General features: G+C 44.0%; 1 protein-coding gene across 2 annotated transcripts in view; it reads left to right on the top strand.

The window, feature by feature from the left end:
- The first annotated feature begins 8,837 nt into the window (after positions 1-8,837).
- GLDN (gliomedin) overlaps positions 8,838-20,237 on the top strand; it is a 68,958-nt gene continuing 57,558 nt past the window's right edge. For both annotated transcript variants that reach the window (XM_082617137.1, XM_082617136.1), the window contains exon 1: positions 8,838-9,253. In XM_082617137.1, the coding sequence (XP_082473263.1) occupies positions 8,891-9,253 (363 nt within the window). In that variant the 5' untranslated portion in view covers positions 8,838-8,890. The remainder of the gene's footprint in view (positions 9,254-20,237) is intronic.

Below are 20,237 nucleotides of genomic sequence, written 5' to 3'. Positions count from 1 at the left end.
CATTACCACCCATGCCACAGAAATAAAAGGGTCAAAAGAGACTATTATGAATAATCATACACCAACAAATTGGATGACCTAGAAGAAATTGGTAAGTTTCTAGAAACATACACTCATGTATGTTTCATGAGACTGAATCATGAAGACAAGAATCAAGACTGAATCATGAAGACATAGAAAATATGAATAGACCTATAACTCATATAGCAATTGAATGAGTAATCAAAAACCTCCCAAAAAAGTAAAGCCTAGGACCAGATGGCTTCACTGGTGAATTCTACCAAACATTTAAACATTTAAACATCTACCAAACATTAGTATTAATGCCAATCCTTCTCAAAGTTTTCCAAAAGATTTAAAAGGAGGGAGCATTTCCACACTCATTTTATGAGGCCAACATTACCCTGATACCAAAGGCAGATAAAGACACCGCAAAAAACAACAACAACAACAAAAAACCCTGCAGGTTAACATCCATGATAAATATAGATGTAAAAATCCTCAACAAAATACTAGCAAATTGAACCCAACAGCACATTAAAAGAATCATACACCATAACCAAATGGAATTTATCTCTGGGTTGCTAAAATCTTTCAACAGATGGAAATTAATTAATGTGAGCCACCACATTAACAGAATAAAGGAAAAAAATCTCATGATTGTTGTAATAGATGCAGAATAATATTTGACAGATTCAACATTCTTTCATGATAATAACCCCTCAACAAACTAAGAACAGCATAAAAGTACCTCCATATAATAAAGGTCATATATGAGAAGCCCACAGCTATCATCATACTCAATAGTGAAGAACTAAAGCTTTTCCTCTAAGATCAGAAATAAGGTAAGGATGCCTACATTCACCACTTTTAGTCAACATAGTACTGGAAGTCCTACCAGAGCAAATAGGTAAGAAAAGAAACAGAAGGCATCCAAACTGGAAGGAAAGAAATAAAGTTGTCCTTCTTTACAGAAAACACAATTTTATAAATAGAAAACCCTAAAGACTCCATTAGAAACTGTTAGAATAAACAAATTCAGTAAAGTTGCAAGATACAAAAATCAGTTGTGTTTCTATATACGAACAGCAAACTATCTGAAAAGGAAATTAAGAGAACAGTCCCTTTACAATAGCACAAAATAATAAAATACTTATGAATAAATTTAACTAAGGAAGTAAAAGACTTACATACTGAAAACTACAAAACTGGTGAAAGAAATCAAAGAAAATACACACAAATGGAAAGACAGTTTGTGATCATGGATTAGAAGACTTAATATTGTTAAAATGTCCATAGTACCCAAAGTTATCTACAGATTCAATCCCTATCAAAATCCCAATGGCAGTTTTTTACAGAAATAGGATAAACAATTCTAAAATTCATATGGACCCACAAAAGACCATGAATAGCCAAATCAATCTTGAGAAACAAGCACAAAGCTGGAGACATCACACTTCCTGATTTCAATGTATATTACAAAACTATAGTAGTCAAAACAGTATGATACTGGCATGAAGACAGAAGTATAGACAATGAACCAGAATAGAGAACCCAGAAATAAATTCATGCATATACAATCAATTGATCTTTGACAAGTGTGCTGAGAAATACACAAAAGGAAAATTATAGTCTCTTCAATAAATGATGTTGAGAAAACTGGATATAAATATAAAAAAGAATGAAATTGGACCCTTATACACAAAAACCAACTCAAAATGGATTGAAGACTTAAGTGTAAGACCTGAAACTCTGTAACTTCTAGAAGAAAACATAGTGGAAATTCTTCATGACATTGGTCTTGGTAATGATTCATGGATCTAACACAAAAAGCACAGGCAGCAGAAGCAAAATAGACAAGTGAGACTACATCCAACTAAAAAGCTTCTGCACAGCAAAAGAAACAATCAACAGAGTAAAAAGGCAACATATGGAATGGGAAAAAATATTTGCAAACCATATGTCTGATAAGGGGTTAATCTCCAAACTATATAAGGAACTCCTACAACTCCATAGCACAAAAAGTAATAACCCGATTAAAGAAATGGGGTAACCACTTAAATAGACATTTCTCCAAATAATACAAACACATGGCCAACAGGTACATGAAAAACTGCTCAGCATCACTAATCATCATGAAAATGCAAATCTAAACCATAATGAGATATCATTTCACACTGGCTATCATCAAAAAACCAAAAGTCAACAGTGTTGGTGAGAATGTAGAGAAACTAAAACCTTTGTACACTGTTGGTAGGATTGTAAAATAGTACAGCTGCTATGGTACAGTATGAAGTTTCCTCAAAAAGTTAAAAATAGGACTATCACATGATCCAGCAATCCCACTCTTGAGTATTCACCCAAAATAATTGAAATCAGGATCTCAAGGAGATTTCTGCACTTCTGTGTTCATTGTAGCTTTATTCACAATAGCCAAGATGTGGAAACAACCCTAAATGTCCATCAACAGATGAATGGATAAAGAAAATGTGGTATATACATACAATGGAACATTATACAGCCTTTAAAAAAGAAAGAAATTCTGCTATATGAGACAACATGGATGAGCCTTAAGGATATTATGCTAAAAAGGCATTATGAAAAAAGTCATCATGAAAGACAAATACATGATTTCATTTATGTGAGGTATCTAAAATAGTCAAGTTCATAGAATCAAAGAGTGGAATGGTGGTTGCCAGAGACGGGGGGTGAGAGGGGGAAGATGAAATAGAGAGTTACTAATCAAAGGATGTAATATTTTAGTTAAGCAAGATGAATACATCCTTGAGATCTGCTGTACAACATTGTACCTATAGTCAGCAATACTGTATCATATACTTAAAACTTTGTAAAGCAGGTAGAGCTCATGTTAAGTGTTTTTACCACGATAACATGTTTTAAAAAGAAAGAAGGTAAAATGACACACAAGAATAATTCATTCCTAATTGTTTTGTAAGATCATGAAAAAAAGAAAGAGAGAGAGAAGGATAGGAGAGATAAAGCCCAGTATCACAGCTGTGCACATCTCTTAAGAAAAAAAGAAAAAGAAGTCATCGCAGTCAGGGTCTGTAGTCTGATCTTCACTCCCCCTGGCTGGGGGCAGTCCTCCAATGCCTGGCTTCAGTCCCCTGGCTCTGTAGATGTAGTGCCATCTTCTCCAGTCTTGATATTGGCAGGAATCCCTTTTGGTCCCTCCCACTTAGCCTCTGGAGAGATGAGGTATATATAATCTTGCTTGTCACTCTGGCTTCTGATCCCAGGAAGAAAAGGTCCTGGGCTCTCAGACTCCTAGTTCACCTTTCTTTCAGATTCACTATTCATCTCTGAGATGCAGAGATGTTGGTTCCACTACCTAGTCTCCAGGAAATCATATTCTGACATCATTGCTCTCTGTGAACCCTCCATAAAATGTTAGACTGGGGACTGGTTTCCTCTCCCTTGTGAAGCTCACACATTCTAGCATTCAGTGCTTACGCCGCCTTTGTTTTTAAGCCTTGGAGCCAAGTGCCACTCTAAGCCCTTTTCCATTTCATCAAATTGAATCCTTTCCCTGCCCTATTTTTCCCTACTTCCTGCCCATGATCTTGAGCATTCCTGACTGGCCAAAATTTGGGCCAAGAAGGTTCCCACTTTCAATGAAGAGGGCATGGATAAATGCTGTTGAGGTTACAACAGGATGATCTTGAGCAAAGCACTTACCCCACCTGAGCCTTGCTTTTCCATCTGTGAAGTGGTTGTAAGACTTACCCTGCTCACTTCACAGGCTTATTATGGGGTTCAAATGGCATGAGAAAGTACTTTGAAAACTGAACTGCTCTACACATATAAAGCTTTGTTTTGTCCTTTCAAAAACAGCGGTTCAGGTTTCTTAAGTGGGGCTTTGCAGTATTATCTTACTTCCACGGATTTAGCCATTTCAAAGCCAGTCTTGGAGCTCCTCTTCATATTTTTCCTTCAGCCTCTGAAAACAATCACTTCTTTTATTTACTGAAAGGCCATAACTCCAGATGAAAAAGAAGACTTCTCTCAACAGTCTGACAAGGTTACAATTAAGAGTCTACTAATGTTGGAATTTGGGGACCTGTCTGTCACTAATCAGGTGGAAATGTGGACATGGAGATGTGCCCATGTCCCCCTTCAAGGAAGGACTTTCTGCAGGGAGTAAGGTCAAGGTGTGCCTCAGCTTCAAGAGCCACCTGGCCCAAGGCCACCCTCCCCAGGGCAGCCCACATCTGCCCCGTGACCCAGAGAGAAGAGGGAGGAAGCCCAGTCATTCTGGCCTGACACAGGACTGATGGGCAATACTCAATCCAGAGCTTCCCAGTGGGCTGGCCAAGGCTTGGCAGGACTGCACTGAGTTGGACTTCTCCTTCTGCCCAATCCTGCTTCCTCTTTCTTTCCTTCATAGATGCTGATCCCTAATATATATCTTGCACCCCAAATTCCATCTCAGTATCTGCTCCAGGGAACCCAATCTGTGACAATTGGCTACCATGTGCTAAAAGGGCAGGATGGGATGGGGGGGTATGTTTACTGCAAACAAAGGAAACAAAGCACAGAAAGGGTAGAGGGGAAATTTGAAATAGCACTACTGTACAACCTTGGACAGCTCCATGTCCAACAATAATTGGGCTGCTCAAAGGCCTAAGAAACTATAACTATGATAGGTGGAAATCTGTTACCTGATCAACTTAGACCAAAATCTCATAAGGGAAGCAATATCATATAGCCTTATTCCTAACCCTAGGCATAACCTGATTTGGTGGTCTCAGCCTGAAGCACCAAAGGCTGACTTCTCAGAAAATGCAAATATCTGCTGGGTATTATATAAAAACTCCAGCTAGTATCAAGATTAGCCAAATCATCTAAACGTTAGTTGCAGTTCTATTTTTTAAATACCTTTAAATGTGCAGTGAAAGAGAAAGTGGCACTTTCTAGAACTCAATGTTTTCTTATTTCATTTGGAAAAGTGGGTTTAAAGGCTGAGATTTAGCCTGGTGAGGGTCAGAGATCATACATAGTTTCTGTAGTGACAGGAGCCACTGCACATCCTGCAAGAAAAGGTAATCTTTGAAAACGAAACGCTGTCATCTGTCATCCACCAAACCAACCCCCCCACACACACACACACATACACTTAAAACCCTTTACTGGCTTCCCACTCCTCTAACAATAAAGACCCCAGGCCTACAAAGTCCCACCCACAGAGACTGGCCCCTAACTCTGTCTCTAGCCTCATTTCACTCCCTCCCCTCCTTGCTTCCAGTGCTCTCCATGCTGCAGCCACATTGGCCTTCTTAATGGTTCCTCAAATAAGCCATGGTACCTCCTGCTATAGGGCCTCACACATGCTCTCCCCTCTGCCTGCAACTCTCCCACCCAAACTGTCACCTAGTTAATGACGACTCACCTTTAGTTTCCAACTCAAGCACCATCAGTTCCTCTGGGAAGCCTTCCCTGGCACCACACTCCACGTCTAGGACAGGTACCTCGGTGATATAATCTCACAGAATCACACTCCTTTATTTCAGGGCATCCATCTCATCATCTCATTTAGAATTATACCCTCGCATCTGTGAGTACTTGGTTAATCTGTCTCCCCTCTTAGACTGTAGGCCTTCAGGAAGGCAGGAATGGTGTCTGGGTTTGCTCTCTATCTTATTCCTAGCTCCTGGCACAGTTCCTGGCAGATAGTAAGCACTCGATTTGTTAAATAACTGGATAAATGAATGGTTGAATGAATGAACGAGTGAACAAACAAGGAAAATGAGAGAATTTCTAACTTTGGTTGGGTGGCTTGAAGTTTCTTGGGGTTAAAATGTAGAAATGGGGAGTTAAAACCAGAGGTGGTTGGATGGAAGATAGACGTACATGCTGGCAATTATTAGAGAGACTTTCTCCCTAACCAGTGGCAAAGAGGAAGGGTGGGGCTGGGGAGGCAGCAAAGCACCATCAGAAGTCACAACATAGCTGCCAACCTTTGGACCAAAATACCTAAGTGCCAGGCCTTAAAGTAAATGAAAATTATTCACTTCACAATCAGGAGAAAATGCCATGGAATTAAAGTTGGAGTATATTCTTGAATTGGATTTTATTCTCCAGGGCCCTAAAGTTAACCAGCTGGAATCATTTTCTAAGGACCATTCTATTTAACCTTTGGAAATGAAGCATCTGCCTTTTAATGGAAAAACTACTTCTCATTGTAAAGATAGCACATGATGTTCTTGGCTTGTTTGGTCTCCAGAAAAGGAAAGTCAGATACCTCCCCATGTCCTCGCTGTATCTTGAACCCCCTATATCAACAAAACAGGCCAGATTAATAGCTAACTTTATTTTTTAATAATAAGTAGAATGTACCAGCTCATCCAGAGAATACTAGACAGGGCAGCCTACAGAGACATATCAGCCTCTCAAAAAGTCTCAGGAGGCTTAGGAAGCCACAGATTGAAGTGTCCCACATAACCAACCTCAAAGTCACTGTATTCAGACAAAAGGCCAAGTTTACCACCCACTCAAAGTCCTGTTCCTCAAAAAGCATGGACAATTAATCAAATATTACTACTTCGCCCAAGTCCATGCTGTGATGGACACAGTGAAGAGAGGTCCCTTCCTTAAGCATACTATAACCCAACTAAAGAAACAAGATCTGGAAGAACTAAGAAGTTGGTCAACAGCGCAGGCACAGTATATGGATATCAGCAAGTTCAGACAGCCCACAGCCAACCACACTAAAGTCCATTGAACATCTTCTACTGCCTGTGGGCCCTGAACCAGAAGGGGTGGGGATGTGTGTGTCAGGCTACTTTCACTCTCCTGACCATTAGACAGGCAGCCTTCCAAGGAAGGTGGGGCCTGTTCTGTGGCATAAGCAGGGTTTCATTCTTAAGCCCTACCACCCCTACACACACATCATTTAACATAGCCTCGCCCTCACCATACAGCCTTTCATTTGTTTGTTCATTTGCTCATTTAACAGGTAATTATTGAATGGCCATTTTAAGCCAGGGACTGTGCTGGTTGTTGGGGGGAGACAGGGTTAAACAGGATGTGACCCCTAACCTCAGGAGCTGTATACTCTGTTGTTAATGGTGGGCATTGGTGACAGATAGTCAGGCAACAGAAACTGTATGAATGTTAGGATAAAGAGCTCAGGAGGCTCCATGGGACTCCAACTGCTTACACTGCAAAAGCTGCTTGTCTTGTTCATTTCTGTACCTCCAACACCCATTACTGTGTCCAGCACACAGTAGGCGCTCAGTAAGTTTTTAGTGACATAATGAAAATCTTACTGGGGCCGACCGACCTCCAACTCTGTCTCTCCATGGCTTCTCCCCATTGGTCCTAAGCCTGACAGTTGGCATCCTATGCCTAGATGAAAAGAGATGAGGGCACATGGCAATTCTTCCAATAGGTCATAGTATGTTGGAGTTGGGAGGAACTGGACATTTTCTGTATCACCCCCATCCCCTCCCAGACATCATGTCCCCATAGTTGAGGTCCTTCATGAACCACTTGGGCCTTCATGCTTTCCTGATTCCTCATCCTGGATGTTCTTTTAAGAATATGCAAGTTGGTCAATGTCCCAATCAAAACTCAGGAATCCAGACCTTGACACAGAACCTTGAAGCTCCAGCTGGCTCAGTGGCAGGGAGCCACCTCCTTCTCTGAGATAATGGGCTGTGGAAACCGCAATTTTGTCTTCTAGTTGTGGCTTCCCACACCACCAGGGCCTCCTGCAGGCCCTGGGGCCCCAGGGAGGCAGAGCCATTCTAGAGAAAGCTGAGAAAAATAGGGATGAAGAGGTCCTTGGAGGAGACGGAGAAGTGACTCTGCATGGGGGAGGGGGGTACAGTGAGCCTTGAGGCACAGCAAGCAAATGAGCTAACAGGAAATGGTGGGGGCTGTGAAGGGGTAGCCAGGAGGTATGAGGCAACTGCCCCCCTCAAGTAAGACAGGCTAAGTAAGGTAAGGTCCAGCAGGGACCCAGAGTCACAACCCTTCAGCCAGAAAGCACCTCAGAATCAGTCCAGAGTGGTCTTGGGACATGCTCAAAGTCCCCCAGCTGGGTAGCAGCAGGATAGGGTTAGAACCAGTTCTCCTGATTTCCACTCTGGAGGTTTTTTTCTCATCACCTTGCTACCTCCCAGATATGGGTCTCATGGGAGAGTTCTTGGCCTGTCACATCCTGAATAATCTCCCTTCACAGATGATTCCTGCTTGTCATGCAGGGCTGGGCTTTTCTGGTCCTGATGGGTGGCTTTTTTAACCCTCCAATGCCAGCCGTTTCCCTGTCTCTAGCCATTCCCTTCCTAGGAAAGATCGAGTGGGGTCTTCAGTAGCCACATGAGGCCTTATGACCCTGGGGAGGAATGATAGGCAGCCTGGGACCCAGCCCAGCAGCAGACCTCCCAGGAACAGTGGGCACATGCCTTGGCATCTGGGCATGCTGATCCTTTTCTCCAGAGAGGGCAGTGTGGGGGGAGGAGGGGGTGGAATCCAGCGACTTCTCAGGCCATAAGAATTCCTGCTCTCCCCCTCAGTCTGACCCTCGTTCTGCCCGTCTGGGCCACGGCAATGCCCACGCGCAGGGCAGCGGGGGAAAAAGAAGGAGAGACGGGTTTGCTGGTTTGCTTGGCCGGGCACCAGGAGCGTGAGCCCTGCCACCCTCCGCGGACTGTCTCCACTCGCTCCTCTCCCCCTCTCCGCCTGCCTGTCCCTCCGGGCTGCTCGGGCGCCACCACTACTGTCCCCAATCCGCCCCGCCAGCCGGGCCAAAGGGCGGCGTGACTCACGGCGCTGCCACCAGCCCACAGCTTGCCCACAGGGTATAAAGGCTGCGGGGTTGAAAGGCGGCAGAGCCTTGCCCGACCCGGCCCGAGGCGCACAGAGTATGGCCGGAGGCGCGGAGCGAGGCCGCGGGGGCGCGGGCTGGGGGCTGCGCGGCGCCCTGGCCGCCGTGGCCCTGCTCTCGGCGCTCAATGCTGCGGGCACGGTGTTCGCGCTGTGCCAGTGGCGCGGGCTGAGCGCGGCGCTGCGAGCGCTGGAGGCGCAGCGTGGCCGGGAGCAGCGCGAGGACAGCGCCCTGCGCGCCTTCCTGGCGGAGCTGAGTCACGCACCTCACCGGGCGCCCACGCCACCGCCAGACCCTGTGAGCGCCGCGCGGAACAAGCGCAGCCACGGCGGGGAGCCGGCGCAGCACATCCGCGCCGAGAGCCACGACATGCTGTTGATGATGACCTACTCCATGGTGCCGGTAGGCGGGGGCTCAGCTCCCCTTGACGCGCCCCCGCCGGGGTGGGCGGCGTACAGTGTGGGGAGAGAGCCCTAGACGCCATCTCCTCCCCTGGCCACATGGCAGAGTGCCGTGGGGAGAGGTCCTGGGTGTGAGCCCTCTGGGGAAGTCACCTTGGCAAGCACCTTAGCCCTCTGGGGTCAGTTTTCTTCATTGTTAAATGGGGGAGGGAGTGAAGGGGTAAGTCTTCCATCTCTGACGTCGTTCAGCCTGCAGATAAATGAGGGGAGTAGGCAGTGTTTTTTAAGAGCCTACTTCCTAACTTTGGACATAAGTTTTCACCTTCTGGTGTGCCAGGAGCCACAGCAGCCCCGGGCTGTGCCTGTGCAATTCGTAGGGGCCCCCTGAGAGCACGGAGGTAGCATTTCTGAGAGAGCGCAGGCTTCTTCAATAAAGGGATTATTTCCCTGGCATGATCTAGTGGTCTGGCGTTTCACCTGGCCTCGGGTCATCAGCACAAGACTGCCGACCTAATAGTCTGTTTAAGTGAAAACAATCAGCCCTAATTTTACCAACCCCGGGGACCTTTCTACAGAGAAACTTAATCTTGTGTCTAAAGTGGTTACAAATAGTGGAAATCAACATAGAGCAATTTTCTTAAAACGCAGTGTCAAAGCTGAGGTTCATCATATGGGCTCTAAGCAGTCTATGGAACTTCAGAAAATGTCAGCGTGTGCTCTCGCAGGAGCGTGTATCTAGGGAGAGTCCATAGCTTTTCGTTAGATTTTCAAAGGGGCTCCATTGCACTACCCCCAGAAGGTTTAAGAAACGCTGCTGTTAAAAAAAGTCTTTAAATCAAAGCCTCAAAAATCTTTTTTCCAGTGTTAACTTTCTTTGCTTTTGCTGATTTTATCTCAGTAATTAACAATTACATTTAGATCACATTGCAGTTCCCCATTTCATTTCATTATCCGTTACAACCGCTATGGTCTTATTTCACTTTAAAATGACAAAGATTTCAGTTCTGTCACCTCAAGTCAAGTGTGAGCCATATTTTGGAATCCTAGGTATTTGAAGATAAATCCACTTAAACCTGTTATAGAAGCTTTTAAATATCTTACATGAGCTGAAGTGCTTTTAAAACTACATGGAAGACTTCCCTGGTGGCCCAGTGGTTGGGAGCCCGCCTGCCAATGCGAGGGGGGGAGGGGGGACGGGGGAGGGGGGACGGGGGAGGGGGGAGGGGAGGAGGAGGGTGGGGGAAGAGTTCGAGCCCTGGTCCGGGAGGATCCCACATGCGGCAGAGCGGCTGGGTCCCTGCGCCACGGCTGCTGAGCCTGCGCTCTGGAGCCCCCGCGTGAGCCACAATTGCTGAGGCCCGCGCGCCTGGAGTGCATGCTCTGCGGCGGGAGGGGCCACCGCAATGAGGGGCTCGAGCACCTCGGCTGAGAGTGGCCCTGGCTCGCCGCGGCTGGAGAGGGCACGCGGGCAGCGGCAGGGACCCAGCGCAGCCAAAAATCAATCACTCAGTCAAGGAGTATTTTATATAAAAAAGATAAAATAAAACTACATGGAAGTACTATACACTTCAAACACATCTTTTGAGAAAGATCACATTTTCCATTCCTGGATTCAGTTTTTACCCACGTTATCATTTAGAAATCTGGGCCCAAGCAAAAATTTCAAAAAGAACTCTGTAAAACGAAGAAATCTCCTTAAGGGAATTCACTCTTTCTTGGCTCTCCACCGCGCATTTTGAGGGGTTTTTGAAATCGTCTGAGAAGGATGCATCTGAACATCAACATTTTATATTTTTAATCCTGCTTTTAAGGTAGAGGCTTATGTATCCAAATTGCATCCTGTTCAGTCATTAACCCAAGAGGACGCAGAGACTCATTTCTGTGTCAATATGAAAGCTGATTTAACTATCGCCACCTGCTCTGTTGCAAGTCAGCAGAAACATTACATTTGTCAGGCTGAGAAGCACTTGTAGATTATTGCCAACTCATCCCCCACTTGCAGTGGGTGTGCTTTGACCTTTTGGAGTCACTGAGGGACTTTCTATGCAGGCCAGGAGAAAACCACTATCATATTCCTCTTGGGAGTAGTTCTCAAACAGTAGGCTTAGGGATCACCTGGGAACATATTAAAAATGCAGATTTCAGGGCCCCACCCTCAGACTTGTAGAATTATAATCTCCAGAATCGGCTTCCTTAAGAAGTCCCCTGATCCCCATTCCCCCACCTTCCCAACCCCTTGATGAGTTTGATACAGGTGGTCTAGCTGCCACACTTTGAGAAAAGCTCCTCTAGACCATGGCTTCTCTAACTTTAATGTGCATGTGAATATTTGGGGGATCTTGTTAAAATACAGATTCTGATTCAGAAGGTCTAAGTTGGGGCTTCTGCATTTGTAGCAAGCTCCCGCTGACATTAGTGCTGCTGGTCTGAGAACAACACTTTGAATAACACCGTTCCAGAGCAGTGGTTGCACATTGAAATCATATGGGGAGTTTAAACATGACTGATGCCTAGGCCCCACCTCCCAGAGATTCTGAATTAATTGTTAAGGGTGGTGCCCACTCACCAACACAAAGGACCTTAGCATGCCTTCCCGATGACGGTCAGCTATGTTAAGCATCTCACTCTCATCAGTTCTCCCTCGGGGTCTCTACTTTGGGCAGAGGAACCAACTTAATTGGTGAAAAGCCCTTTACATACTTTATTTTAGCAACACTCTCACCATTCACCTTTGCAGATTTTTTGCATTTTTACTCTCTGTTTTTCTCAGAACAGAGAATTATTCACATGAGGAAATAATTTTTAAGAACTTTCTCAGGGAACCTTGAGCAGAAAAGCTGCTAAGAGAACTATTTAGTGTACAGCATGGAGGTCAATGTGCCCACTTCTGAAGGTTGAAGTCTGCACTTTCCCTCGCCCTTTTATATAGCACCAGTAGGTCTTGAATGAGGGTGAAATCAGAAGTCCCATGTCCTTAGAGATCTAGGAACAAAGAAGTAAGCTGTATGCAGACTAATTTCAGCATTTCAAAAAGTCTTCCAGAATGGCTCATTTATCCAAGATGAGCCTTCTTAAGCCAACTGACACTTCTAAGTTCTGTGCTTTTGGCCCTAAGTACATCAACTCAGTGTGGTCATTCTGGTTAGCACAGTCTGACCGGAAACTGATTGGCAGCTGTAAATGACTTTGTTAAAAGGGCAACATAACTAATTATTACTTAATTACAGTTAGTTTGGTACAGCCAAACACATTAAATCTTTAAAAGTAAGTGGGTACTTTGGAGAAAAGTAATAAAAGGGGCCCTGGGTACCAGTGACTTGACCAGTAATGGAACCCATCTGCCAGGAACTCCTGCAGGAGTTGCTGCTTCTGTTTAGTCTCCACTCCCTCGCCACCCCTCTTCTCCCTCTGCCTCTCATCAGCTGCTCTCTCTCACCCATTCTTCAGGTCTCACTCTTATGGATATTCTGGTAGCTTTATCATCCTCCCTGAAATCTTGGGTCGAGCACCCAAGAAAGTTTTACTTCTCACAATGTGCACCTTAACAAGCTTTAAATGGATCAAAGATTTACATTTAAAAAATGAAAGTCTAAAATTGCTAGAAGAAATATGAGTAAATTCATTTTTAATTTTGGAATGGGGAATACCTTTCTTTCAAACTATAACTCAAAAGACTGAAGCAAACAATAAATAAATAAGTAAATTTAACCACATTTAAAAAGCACACACAACAACAAAACTGCATCACAAACAATAAAAACAAACGCATACACCATAAACAGAGGCAAAAGATAAATGACAAACTGGAAAGAAATATTTGCAGCTCATATCATAGGTACAGGGCTACTCTTCTGAATATATATAGCAGTTCTAGAAGTTGATTTAAAAAGATAAGAATTTAATAGGGAAATCTGCAACAGAAATAGGAATCCAGTAGGAGTATGGAACAGATAGTTCTCAGGAAAAGAAATACAAATTTCTCTTAAAAACACAGGAAAAGAACTCTTGATTCAAAAATGCAAATTACAACTGCTCTGAAATATAATTTTTACCTGTCAGAATGACAACTGCAAAAGTTTGTCGACATATTCTGTTGGGGAAACTGAAGGGAAACAGACATGCTCTTGCATTGCTGTTTGGAGTGCAAAATGCTACAACCCATATGGGAGCCAATTTGGCAATACTTTTGAATTACAAACCCATTTACCCTCTGACCCAGTAATCTTGCTTGTGGGAATTTATCCTGCACAACAGACTTTATCACCTCTGAAATGACGTATGCACATAGTTATTCATTGCAGAATATTTGTAAAAACTAAAGACTATTAACCTGTGTCCACTACAGGACTAGTTAAATAAACTGACCTATACATCCACTGGGATACGAGGTAGCTGTAAAACAAGAATAAGTAAATTCTCTATGTTCTGCTATGGGAACAATCCCCAGGATATACATACATATATATATATATATATATATATATTTTTTTTTTTTTTTTTTTTTTTTTTTTTCGGTACGCGGGCCTCTCACTCGGTACGCGGGCCTCTCACTGTTGTGGCCTCTCCTGTTGCGGAGCACAGGCTCCGGACGTGCCGGCTCAGCGGCCATGGCTCACGGGCCTAGCCGCTCTGCGGCATGTGGGATCTTCCTGGACCGGGGCACAAACCCGTGTCTCCTGCATCGGCAGGCGGACTCTCAACCACTGTGCCACCAGGGAAGCCCCCCCCCAGGATATATTTTAAGTGACAAAAGTGTAAGGAAGAAGGGGGAAAAAAATAAATGAAATTAACAAAAGTATTTAATTAGAGAGGGTGGGGATGAGGTGGGAATGAGCCTTTCACTGCATAGCTTTGTGCATCATTTTTACTTTTGAACCATGTGATTGTGTTACTCTTATCGTGAGTGAAAAGGCCATAAGCACAAGGTTACATGGCAGCTGCCCCTGGGCTGGGGGCCATAGGGCATGGTAGGGACTGCTCCAGCCCAAGGTTCATGTGCTGTGTCTATAGGGGAGGCTTTTGCTGGTGGCTGCTGTATGAGAATGAGAGCCCAGTGTGCCTGATCTTTTGATTTTGTCAAGAAAAGTAAAAAATCTGACTTTTTATGTGAAATCTCTTGGCTTTGAAGTATTGACAAAAATTCCCTCAAAATGTTTTTGAATTGACTGGCAGTGTGTTGGCCAAACAACACTCACATTGTTAGGGGCCAAGCTTAGTTTGCAGCAGGCTCATCTCATAATAATGAGTAGTTCTGAACAAAAATGGCTTTATTTAGTTCCAGCACAACCTCCACCCCCACCACTGATTTCCCAGCCTGGTTCTGAAAGGATAGTGGTATCTATGCCATTGTTATCATTATTGGTGATTAAATGGAGATGGTTTTTTGCATTCAGTTTGGTTTGGTTTGTTTCATTTTGTTTTGTTTCTGGCTGTCTCTAAACATTAACTCCACCTTCGGAGGATGGAGATTTCCTGTCACTATGGCTTTTCAAAAACATGTGTTCTGAAGGTCATTCTCAAGGAGGAGATTCCAGCTATGTTAAGCAGTAATGCATTATAGCAAACAGAACTTTTCATGATGACTGCTATGAGGTACACTTATATGGATCTATGCATTATCTTGTTTACAGGGGACAAAAATCACATTACCTGTAGTTACAGCTTCTGCTTGTATGGATGCTATATTTCCTTGAAGGAAAGGAAGGTAACCCTTGCCTTTCCCCCTCGAACTGGGTCACTTCCAGGGTGTAAAAGCTGAGGATTTAGACCAGGGGTTAACAAACTATGGCCTAAGGTCAAATCAAGCCTGCTACTTGTTTTTGTGCGGCCCATGACTTAAGAATGATTTTTAAATTTATAAATGGATAGGAAAAAAAAATCAAAAGAGTAATAATATTTCATGACACATGAACATTATATGAAATTCAAGTTTCAGTAACCATAAATAAAGTTTTATTGGAATGCATCCATGCCCACTTGTTAATGTATTGTCTGTGGCTGCTTGACACATGACAACCATAGAACTGAGTAGTTGCACCAGAGACCATACGGCCCACGAAGACTCATATATTTTCTGTCTTGTCCTTTGCAGAAAACTTTGCCAACCTCTTATTTAGACAGTGGTCCATGGGAACGGAGGGGTGCTAGGGATGGTTCCTTTGGAGAGCTAATTTAGTAAAATCAGGGTTCTTCTAGCATAGGGTTAACCCTGGAGTTTAAGACCTCCCACAAGGAAACAGAGCTGCCCTGAGACTGTGGTTTCACTCTAGAGGGAGGCTGTGGGGCTGAGCCAGCCCTCAAGCCTTTGCTCCCCATAAGCTGACTTCCCAAGTCAAGAGCAGTCAGTGTTAGGACAGCTTTTAGCCACCCATTTAACCCCATATCTAGGCCTTGTTTCACACCCCATCTATTCTCTTCAGTTGAAGGGGAGAAACTTATACCCCATTAGGTCCTGTCACATGAAGTGGACCCTGATGAGAGCTCAGAGGCCTGATAGAGCAGAACAAAAAAAGACTGGGCAGCCAAAGTAATAACCCACATGGAGAGACTGGGAGGTGGGTTTCCGTGGCCTTCCTCATAGCAGCATGTGCACGTGGGCACTTGGGATGTCACACCTGACACTGTGGGGTTAATTTGCATGTTAGAAGCCATTTCCAGGTATCAAGGGTAAGAAAGAATTTGAAGCTACATCTCTGCTAAGACTGTGTCTGGTATTGGTACTGTGAACACAGCCATAGACTTCACTCATGTGAAGTATGATGGTATGTGAAGTATGTCATGATGGTATGTGAGGAAGACAGGAGAAAGGTGGCCCCTTAGCTACATCCTTCAGACACTTTCTTCATTGACACATATTTTGCACACATGCAAATAAAGCATTCAGTGTAGATGTACAGTTGTCATGATTCTCTAAGGACTTACGTGAGAAACAAATGGGTCAAGACTGAGCATCTGGACCCGTAGGGACAGGGAAGTTGTGTTGACCACATTAAAGGCATTAAACCATTTGGACCTGCTCTCAGGTCCTGTGGCTATTCAAAAGTTCTTAGCTTCTTTCTAGCCAAAGCAGCAGAGGTGAGGGCAGCAGGAACAAGCCTGCTGAGCCTTTACAGCCTGAGCAGGATGGACCTGCTGGGGCCTCGTGAATTGACCACTCTCATCTTTTTCTGCTATTTCCCTGCCTTTCCTTCAACCTTCACTGACACTGTGCCAAGGATAAAATGAACTCAAAGTCATGGTCCCCCCCTGGAAGTGTGCCACCCCACTCTGGGGAGACAGCAGAATCCCTCAGACCTGCCTGTCATTTTGTACCACTGCCCACTAGATGACAGGCTGAGAGATTCTTGGGCGGAGAGCCCTTTCTGGGTGAGTTGCAGCACAACTGCTCAGATCACGGGTCTTCCAGTGCCAAGGGGCTGTTCATCCTCTGTAGAGCCCGTGTCTCAGGATCCATCTTTGGCTGGGCCAAGCTCACCTCCACGCGGTGCTACTGCCACCTTCAGCCATTGTGTTCCTGCCCTTAACTTGAGAGACCTGGGCTTCCTTCTTCACAGTCAGGTTTGCAGCCCAATTCTCTCTCCCTGATGCTTCCCTGAGGTATGTTGTGGCAGTCGTCTGACCCACGAGTCAGACGGATTCTCATCCCGGGCCCACAACTTGGTAGCTGGGCAACCTTGGGCAAGCCTTTTAATTTCCCCAACCCTCAGTTTCCTCCTCTGTAAGACTGAGATAATAGTATGCACCTCATAGGGCTGTTAGGAGGTTTAAGGGAAATAATGTAGGTAAAGGACAGTGCCTGGTATAGTCAGATTTCCAGTAAGTGTTCATTGTTGCTGTTACTGAGATGAATCACTATGACTTTATCATGTAGCCCTCCTTGTCCAAAGCCCTCAGTATCTTGTTTCTGGGTTTACTCTTCATCTCCACTTTCTTCAGAATGCCAAGTTGTCTGATCATATGTGCTTTTATCAGCTGCTGCTTCGGGATCATATTTGGCCTTTTGAAGCCTAGGGTGACATCACACCAACCTAAATCATCTTGTCATTGAAAACAAAACAGAATTAGCCTTGATATGGGAACAAGCCTTCTTCAACAGTTCAGGCTTTCCTGGGGCCTCACCCCTGTTTCATGGCCACTGATGACGAGGTTTGACACCCACTAGAAGAGAGTCACATTCACCCCATTTCTGACTGGCGTAGCTGTTAACTCCTGCTGATTCCTGTTGGCGGCAGTCCTGAAAAAAGTTTTGGGTGCTTTCATTTGGAAAATTGACAAAATGTGAGTGGAAGGTAGAGCAAAAAACTTCTAAGAAAGGAGAACAATTTACTTCTTAGGGGTCTCATGTTCTCTAGGATATAGGTACCTATGTGAGAACTATCAAAATAGTCTTTATATCTGATAAAACATACTTATCTGGGAAAAAAAGACATTTAAAAAAAATCTACATTATTCAAACTCTCCTTCCCTCCCTCCCCCCCCCCCCCCCCCCCCCGCACCAGAAAAAAATCCTTGGCCAAATCTAGTTGACATTCAAGCTTCATTTACATGCATTTTATCTACAGACTAAAGGTCATGTTGTGTAAAACAAGATGATGATTTTAGGTTGTAATTCTTCTACAAAGGGAGCATTTTTCAGCCCATCAGTTGCTTTTTTTTTATGTAGCTCTTTGGGTTTTAATAGCTCTATATTTTAAGTAGATATAATTTACTTCTAGTCTGACTAAAGTTGAGACACAATTTTCTTTACTGAAAGGTAGAGTTAAAACAACAAGGCCAACTAAAGATCACTTAAAATGCAATTTGTTCTGAACACAATAGGTAGAATAACCCCTTCATCTTGCCACTCAGAAAGTTTCTTGTGCTTATCAAAGTGCTGGGAACTTTGGAGATCCTGCATTGGCTGTATGTAAAAACTGAGAAGGACTTGGAAATGGATTGTGGATAACTGTACCCAAGCTAAAATGATGAGCTGGCAGCTGCAAAATAATTCCCCAGTTTTTCAGTAACTTAATGTGATTGGTGTCTGGAATCCTTTCACTCAAAGGTAGAAAAGGGGGCTTCCCTGGTGGCGCAGTGGTTGAGAGTCCCCTGCAGATGCAGGGGACACAGGTTCGTGTCCCGGTCTGGGAAGATCCCACATGCCGCGGAGCGGCTGGGCCCGTGAGCCATGGCCACTGAGCCTGCGCGTCCAGAGCCTGTGCTCCGCAACGGGAGAGGCCACAACAGTGAGAGGCCCACATACCGCAAAAAAAAAAAAAAAAAAAAAAAAAGGTAGAAAAGGCCTTCTCCCTTTAGGCAGCATTTCAGGACCTTGGAATCAATCCCTCTGAACAGGAAGACCTTTAGAGAAAAATCCTTTACAGTAAGCATCAGGGCAGTGACAAAGAGAGAAAATCAATCCTCACTAAAGTGATGAAGGCAGGTTTCATGGAGGAGACAGAACTTGTAATGGGCAATGAAGTGTTGGTGAGATTTGAGCAGGCAAGGAGGGAAAATCATTCCAAGTGCAGGTAATAACTTGAGCCAAGGTCTAGGGACAGGAATGAATGTGGTACAAGGCTTGGAAAAGCAAGAACTTTCCTGCACTGGGGAGTTTGGGCTATGGGAGAGGAATTAAGATGGCTACATGAGAGAGAGCCTTGAATTTCTACTTTTGAAAAGTTGAGAATGAATCTGATGGGCAATTGGGAGAATTTTTCAAGGGGCAATCATGGAGAATGTGGTTTTATAGGACTGGTCTGGCTGTACAATGCAGGAAGGACTGCACAGGGGAGAGACAAGAGACAGGGAGAAAGTTAGGAAATTATTGCATTAGTCCAGGCAGGAAATGGTTCTGTCTGGCTAAGGTGATGGCATCAGAAATGGAGAAGATACAGATCCTAGAAATACCAAGAAATAAGAATGCATTGAATTGGGAACTAATTGGATATAAGAAAGAGAAAGGAACCACCTGGTCCAGATCCATCCAAAGATGGTGGCATCATGGACAGAATTGAGGAACCTAAAGTGGGTTAGTTTAGAAGTGAGGATGCTAAATTTGTTTTGAGACTGAATATGAGAGGAAAAAAGAGGGAAGGAAAACTGAAGACTAAAAGAATATTCAAGGAAAGGAGAACCCATTTCTTCCAAGAAGAATTCTGTCTTCTCCATGAGAGAGGTCTTTACAAGTCTAAAAAGTAAAAGGCAGACCCGAAAGCCTTTATAATGAGTGCTGGAATCATACTATGTGTTTACTCCTAGCTCCCCTCTTAGCTGTGTGACCTTTAACAGATCACTCAACCTCTCTGAATCTCAGTTTCCTCATTCTTAAGAAGGCAATGACAGTAGTATCTACCTTAGGTGTTATCATAAGGATTCAATTCAATAATCCATGTGAAGTCCTTAGCATGGTGCCTAGAACTCAATATATGTTAGCTTGTTGTTACTGATATGTAGTATTTCTCAAATCCTTCCTTTTTGTGCTTCAGGGACTTTTGAAGCCTTGTAATTAAAACAATGGATATTGAATCAATAGAACTTGCCAGAGAATGGGCAGGTTCTAGAATAACTCCAAGGTCTGGCATCTCGGGTGCCATAAGGGAAACACACAGACTTCTAGAAAGAATGTTATTTCCCAGATAGTCATTTTTATGGTTCATGGGTTCAATATATATATGCTGGGTATTGAACTTAAGGACGTTAATTATACTAAGGATAATTTGCAAATATTTTATTCATGTTCAAGGTGAACTCATGCATTTATCCTTTCATAGACCAAATCTTTTTGAACCCCATAGGAACAGCATGTTTGTCAAACCAACAGTTCCATCCAGCCAGTTTTCTGATGCTAACATCATCAACAATTATTTTGTGGGTGAGCATCTCAACCCAAGGACCTCCTCTAAATATTTTCTGGGCTAACCACTTGTAGCTATTCTCTGAGCGGAGAGTAGGTTGACAAAACATCTTCACAAATGTTTTTGCTATGTACAAAGAATGCCAAAGGG

The sequence above is a fragment of the Mesoplodon mirus genome (assembly GCF_964341445.2).
Source record: "Mesoplodon mirus genome assembly, chromosome: 4".
Taxonomy (NCBI): domain Eukaryota; kingdom Metazoa; phylum Chordata; class Mammalia; order Artiodactyla; family Ziphiidae; genus Mesoplodon; species Mesoplodon mirus.
The sequence above is the reverse complement of the archived record's forward strand: the minus strand, read 5'-3'. Positions and strand labels throughout refer to the sequence as shown.